Source organism: Gymnogyps californianus, chromosome 7, assembly GCF_018139145.2.
Source record: "Gymnogyps californianus isolate 813 chromosome 7, ASM1813914v2, whole genome shotgun sequence".
Taxonomy (NCBI): Eukaryota; Metazoa; Chordata; class Aves; order Accipitriformes; family Cathartidae; genus Gymnogyps; species Gymnogyps californianus.
The window spans coordinates 18262896-18270209 of NC_059477.1; the positions used below are offsets into that span (position 1 = coordinate 18262896).

Sequence of the window (7314 nt, forward strand, 5' to 3'; positions counted from 1 at the left end):
ATATCCCAGTTCCTAGCATCAAGAGGTTGCTGTGATTTGCTTGTATGACTGTGCTTGGGTTTAAAGGAAAGCTGCAGTGATTGAGCTTTTCTATTGCCTTTTATAGCTACAGAACAATGCAGTGAAATACAGACTTTCCTATACCATGCTTGTCAGAACTTGAAAATGTTTCACGACTGAACTGAACACACACAATTTGTCAGTGTCTAATTCTAGTAATGGTTCTAACAGGAAACGCTGTGTGACGACCTGTTTCTTCTTAAGTATGTTTTTCCTTCAAGCTCATACATACTAGTAACAGTTCCGTTTCCTACTTGTTTCATTTATAAATTACTGTTTGTGATTTGGACATCTTGAATCAAATGACTATCAACAAGTTTATACTCCACTGCAGTTTTCCATTGAAAGCAAACTATGCTGTCTCTTCATTTCTGTAAAATTAACCATATAGAACTGCATGATTTCGTTCGTTAATGTGACATTATTGGTTTTTCCTTCTATGTTTGCAATGCTCCTCAGCTCTAATTGAAGAACCTCCAAAAGAGGTAGTATTGAAGACAAGTGGCGACGCAAGCATGCACGAAAGTTTTTCGTCTCAGTCCTTTCAAATGGCTTCTTCTAAACAAGAGGCTTCATTCAGCAGTTTCAGCAGTAGCAGCATGACTGAAACGAAATTTGCAAGCATGTCTGCCAAAAGCATGTCCTCCATGAAAGAATCCTTTGTAGAGATGAGCTCCAGCAGTATTATGGGGAAATCTAGTATGGCTCAACTGGAGAGTTCAACTAGTAAAATGCTTAAATCAGGTCTGAGAGGTGAGCAATACAATTACTGGTAGAGTTAGTGCTTCAAATATCCTGAAGTAGTCCTCAGAGTAAACCTGCTGCGTGGCTTAGTGGAAACAAACTAACTTGGTATTTCTTCTCCTGTTTTGTAAAGGAGTACCACCCAAAATCGAAGCTCTCCCATCCGATATCAGCATTGACGAAGGAAAAGTTCTCACACTATCCTGTGCCTTTTCGGGTGAACCTGCTCCTGAAATAACATGGTACTGCAGAGGGAGAAAAATTACCAGTCAGGACCAGCAAGGCAGATTCCACATTGAAACCAGTGAAGATCTAACCACCCTGATCATCATGGATGTCCAGAAGAACGACGGTGGACTTTATACCCTGAATTTAGGAAATGAATTTGGTGCTGATTCTGCCACTGTGAATATTAATATTCGATCAATTTAGAGAGCTTGATCTGTATTATTTACACTTGTCTTTTTACAAGTGATTCATATATGGACTGAAATATCTGATCTGTAAATATAAAAAAAAAAATATTTTTGTACCTACCTGAATGAGACAAAGTCCAGAGCTATACATTATGACTTATAATCATTATTGACCTAAGAATTTTAAACACTTTTTTCACTGACATGTACATACTGTATATAGCCGAAGTTAACGGTTATGAAGTTTTGTACCATTTATTTTATGACATTTTAAAACGTAACTTTTGGAACTAACAGTTGGTAGGAGAAAGTTTCCTAGCAAATGACTATCCTGCTCAACATTTAACTAATTTTTGCGCCTCAACTCATTGTTGATGTCTAAGAATGCCTCAACAGGTAGAGAGGCTCCCTGTTGAAGATTACCTACACCTAAGAGATGATACTGTGCATAGTATTTCATACATGCACGAATATTTATGTTGAATCAGAAATGTAAGGCATTGGTGATGTTTGCAATTACCCTCCTGTAAGCATTGCTTTAATGTTTTACATTAGATCTGATTATGTCACAATTTCCATACCTGACTGACAATTTTTGGACAAAGTGCAAGCGGCCAGCACTTTGTTCACCCACTGTCTGCGTACTGTTTCTGACATATTGACTGCCTGAATAGCTTTAAAAAAGTAACATCACCTGGCCATCCCCTTAATCAACGAAGCTATTTAGGTACTCAAGTGCAGCAGCAGTACCCCCTCTCGGAGGTTCGTAGGGTGCAGTGATTGAGTTTGTGTGGTAGTATTAGACATCCAGTAGTCACTTCCGGGCAACTAAGCAATGAACCACAGTTTGAAAACAAACTGTTGTTACAACATCAAATACTGCCCTGCACTTCAATTTGCTTTAGTTCTCCTAATGTAGTAATAAATCTTGTTAGCTGTTGAACCTCCTTGAGATAGAATTGTTCATTTGAAATAAAGCATGCTTTCTGCACCATAAAATCTGCGACTCCTTGTTATTTATTTATTATGCTGTTTTTACAGTTCCTGCACTACGCTACCGAAAAGGAGTTGCTGAAAGAAGAGACAAGGTAGAAATGCAATTCTCCAATGTAAACCAGCTAGCTAATTGTTGAAAATCCAGCCATCTATCAGAAATAGCCTGGCCACCAGAAAGTCAGCCTTAAAAAAAGTCAGACTTTTAAAAAAAAAAAAAAAAGTTTTCTTCATAGGTTCTTCATTGACAAAGGATAAATTCCAGCACATGCCGAAGCATTATGCTGTTCTTCTTATCCCTCTGTTAAGTGAATTTCCAGGCCTTCCACTACACCCTATACAGATAAATTGCTAATCTCTCTTCTTTAGAGCCGGTCTTTGCTGAAAGTGGTTACAAACCTGCCTCCAGGAAACCCAGCTATTGCCTCCTTTTTTTGGCAGCTGCAACTAGTATAGACTAGTTGACCCTAATTGCCTGGACCTACAAGTTCGCACCTCCCATGGGTGATTAAGGGCCTATACCCATTAGTTCTTCATCCCTCTAGTCAGCTGACATACCTATAGGAGCAAAGCCTGTCTTTACATTCCAGGGCAGGGCGGGGTAGGGCAGGGCGGGGGCAGGGATCGCAAATCCCATGCAGGCAGGTCACAATTTTGGTTATCTATGGGAAAAGAGTATCAAGGTCAAAAGAGCAACTCTGCTTCTAGAATTGACTCTGGTCAGTAGAAAAAGCTTGAGAGCAAATACACTCACAGCAATGCAACACCGCTTCAGGGTCAGTAAAATTCTCTTAAGTGGAGCAGGAACATTAGTTAGCAACACAATGCATCACTATGACTCACAGCATACTACCACTATTAAAAAAAAGCTCAAGTTCATCAGAAGTAGTAAAGCAGGTAGTATGTTTAAAAACCTATTCCAAAAAGGCTCACTATAGAAGCAGACTTTTTTTTTTTTTCCCATTTCCTAGAAACCTATACAGTATTAACCACTAGCTATCCAAATGATGCAGGAAAGCTAATAAGTGGGGATGAAACAACAACTCAAGTAAAAATAAGGATTTCAGAAGAGCTAAGTTCTGGGTCAGGACAAGATCCAGACTTTGTCAAGTGATGGAACCAGGAACATGTAGAAACAATCATAAAGATGAAAGAGTTTAAGACTGCATGGTATTTCTTCCTTAGGGAGGAAAGTAAAAAAGAATAATAAAAATGAGGTAAAAAAGGCCATTTATTTTAATCTTTAAAGCATTCAAAGAAAAAAAACCTCAAGAAAGCTTCTCATTCAAATTCCATTGGATGTTTAAAAAACCCCAACAAACTCAATACAAGAGACAAAAATACACAGGTACAGCCTTCTTTAACTAAAAACTAACTTGTGTACACAGGCACATAATAAAATTAATACTAAAAATGCACTAGTCAGTCGTCTCAGCAGAACGTACTAGTGACAGACAGCATCTGCAGATTTAAGCATGGACTCTTCTCCACAAATGCTACTGGAAACTCGGTCTTCCATGGCCTCTACTGAGTCTGGTCATTTTACTTGATCAAGAGGAAAGCACACTGGTGTGGCAGTGTAAGCAAGTTCATTCTGCCTGTACCTCTCTGGCCCAACTCTGCACAGTACTTAAGCAAGCACACCTAACTTTAAGCAGATGAGTCACTCACATGCCTAAAAATAGGATTTAAAGTACTTACAGGCTTTGCTGAAGCACAGCTTTAATAGATAACTTTACATGCCAACCTGCTGAGCCAGTGTTTTTTTCACAAGCCTGCTAAGCGAACGCTAATATAGAGTGACATCGATAAAGTCACAACCTAAAGCTTCAATATTCAGTTTCAAAGAACACATCCCTAAACAGGAACATTTTTCAAGACAATAGATTAAGCAGTCTCTGGATAAAAAATAAACATAAAATGAGCAATGAACATTTCCAATTATTTGCTTCTTATATTCAGGTTGAATATTGCGATTTTTAACTGTACAAGCTGACATTTGCTCTCTTTCTTTAAAGATAAAATCTATTGCCCAAGTTCAGAAAAAATATCCTATCACCAATATGTGTGTGAAGGCATTTGGACTTCATGTTTCCTGGGTCCTGATGCATAAGGAAAAACTTTTTAACAAAGCTCCATGAGCTGCCGTATAAATTCTACTATAGGGCTATACATTCTCTACTAACATTTTAAATTTGGCAGCCTGAGAAAAATAACTGTGATGGTGGATAGCCATAAATAACACTGATAGATTCGTTTTACTGCTAGCAGACAAGAAACCCTAGTCTTAACATTGCATTTCAATTTTTACCATCATCTCCAGTTTCAATGACTTTTCCCTTCAAGGGGAGAAAATGAGATGAACAGAACACAAAAACCTCACATCTCTGATAAAGTATTAAAACAAAATCTTCTCAAGTTGTTTTCTTTCCTTCCCCCTTTTTGAAGATAACGTTCTAGAGCTTGGATTTAAAAAAAATAATAATAAACAGAATACTTAATATCTATTAAAAAACCCCAAAGCATAACAGTCAAAAATAAATCATTCAGTCATTCCCATACTGGAACATGCCATAGTACTAACAGCAGTGGCACAAAGGAGAAAGGATGACAGAGAAAATAAGGTACTCTGACATGTCAGAAAATGCCAGTCAGTGTGTAGAAAAATAAGTGTCAGATCCACATAAGGTAATTACGACCTGCTTCTGCAACTGTAACCCAAACTTTGTGGAAAACGCCTAGGCAGTCTACGGAGTGCACTGAGAAAGGGAAGATACAGGACTGGCTGAAGCAGTATTTATCACAAGAGACTATGAAACACAGGCAAAAGGAGGAGACACTCTTAAATCCTGTCCCTCGACAGGATTTGAAGTATTACCTTTGACATCTATAATTGACAGTCTTTGAGATGCCTGTTTACCCTTCCCTTTGAAAAAGCTGAAGGAGGCCTGTCTTTTTTTTTTTTTAAACACATCTGTAAGATATAGTTGTGGTCTCATCTTTAGCCTTCTCTCCCATACGTGTGCTGGTTAGAACAGTCAGGATATGGGCGTACCTACGTATATTGGTGCATAAATAGGCACGATGATAGTGTCCTACCATGAAGAAAAAGGCAGCACCAGACATCAAAGCAGGAAAACAGCCTGACTACTTTGTTACGGTACTCACTTGCCAAACAACATTCTGGATTGTTCATCCAGATTTAACAAATATCAAAATGCTAAGTAAAGTAAATTCCTAAATGACACCTTCTAATCATTACTGTACGTACACAGTGGGAAGAGCAGAGGTAAAGCATTTCTTTTAGAATGTTTTCAAGTGCAGGCCATTACTCCATCTTCTAGTAAGCTTGTTCGTGTTAGTGTGTTAGATATCCTTTGCAAAACAGTGAAGCGCTGGTCCGCCCCGCTGTATGGGCAGAGGAATGCCTAGTTTCCGAATCTTAGTTCACTGCTTAAGTTAGCTGCTAAGGGGCCGAGTCCTTCCAAGACAGTGGCAATTCTAAAGATGTACATACACCATTACAGTCATCTGCGGAACTTTACAAGTGAAATAAAAATCTATATGGTCCTTTGGTCTTCAATGTTAAACAGCAGAGATCTTCAGGATGGCAACAGTGGATGTGGCCACCCAGGTTCTACATAAATCCCCTTTAAGCAGCAACTTTCTCTTCTAGACCTGGATCTGGAACTCTTAGGTTCAGCCCTCAACGTAGTCAGTAAAGAAATGCCCATAACAGGCAGGTTTCACATTAACTCTTTTAAAGCAGATAATGAGGAACATCTGAAAAAAATAGTTAGTTTTCAGACACAGACATTTCCTTCATTTAGGCATTATACCCCTTCAAAAAGTTACTAACTTACACCAGCAGGAACAGCAGCTACACTACAATACTTAAACTGATGGTGGCATAACATGCAAAACTCAAGTTCATAGTTTGTGAAAATAACCTTAACACAAAATAGCTGTGATTTCCATTTTTAAAATAAATTAAGTAAAATTTTTTCATGCAGAAGCAACCTCTGAAGTATTCCTATCCCAAAGATTGCTTTCTCTGGGGGAAAAAAAAATTTAAAAACGTCAAGCTGACATACTATACACTAAGTGGAAAGAAATACAAACATTAATTTTCAGAAGTTTAACACCCCTCAACGTTGTAATCTCAGTATTCACAAATCTCCAAATCATTGAGTGCCTGATCATTAATTCTTTATAGTGCAAGCTGGTAAGCCATTTAAGCACATTCCATTTCTAATTATCTGATGCTAGAGACTTCAGAGATATAACTCAGTAACTAGAAGTTATCACTCTTCACCTATGTAGTATGCTTATATTCTTTAACTGATAAATACTATTTAAAAAATTGAATTGGTTTCAGATTGATCTCTTCAGAAGCAACTGAGATCAAAACTAGAAGTACTAATTACACATTCTATGTTGAGGTTCAGCTCCCGTTCTCCACCAGAAAGACCAATGATACAACCAGGCATTAAGTTCTCCCCTAAGCTTGGAAATGAAAATGTAAGAGCATCCAGATTTTTTTTTAGTCTTACTACACATGGATCATTGTGATTCAGCCAACTAAGTATCATTTCCAGAAATGACTTCTTAGCTCCAGATGCCAAAAGTATGATGGCATATCATCTTTACTGATTTCATTGAAATATGCTTTAGGATTTTTGCCACAGAGTTTGGCACAGGAATATATAAAAAGGCTGATTTAACTTTAGCAGGAACATGTTACATATATACAAAACCACCATTCCAGCTTTAGTGACATGGAGAAACCCAAAACAGTGCTGAAGTAATTATATGCAAATTTTGTGCTTGAATCTAATCATTACAACTTTTGTCTAAACAATCCTATCTGTGGCAGTATTTAAAATTATTATTATTTACTACTACATGCACTGATCAGTCTCAGAGGGTTTTTTTGCACGATGTGGAGTCCAAACTATTTTCTCTGTAGTAGCTGAAAGCCAGAAAAAGGTATTTGTTAATGTGACACTCACTTAACACTGTACAAGATGGCACAAACCTCAGTGAAATTTCAAAAAGCCACTCTAAGCATACGATTCAAGACAACACTCTCACTGCAATA

General features: G+C 37.8%; 1 protein-coding gene across 1 annotated transcript in view; it reads left to right on the forward strand.

The window, feature by feature from the left end:
* TTN (titin) overlaps positions 1-2163 on the forward strand; it is a 244573-nt gene extending 242410 nt beyond the window's left edge. Inside the window, exons 311-312 of the mRNA XM_050900483.1 lie at positions 520-813; positions 938-2163. Of these exons, the coding sequence (XP_050756440.1) occupies positions 520-813; positions 938-1236 (593 nt within the window). The 3' untranslated portion in view covers positions 1237-2163. The remainder of the gene's footprint in view (positions 1-519; positions 814-937) is intronic.
* The last annotated feature ends 5151 nt before the right edge of the window (positions 2164-7314 follow it).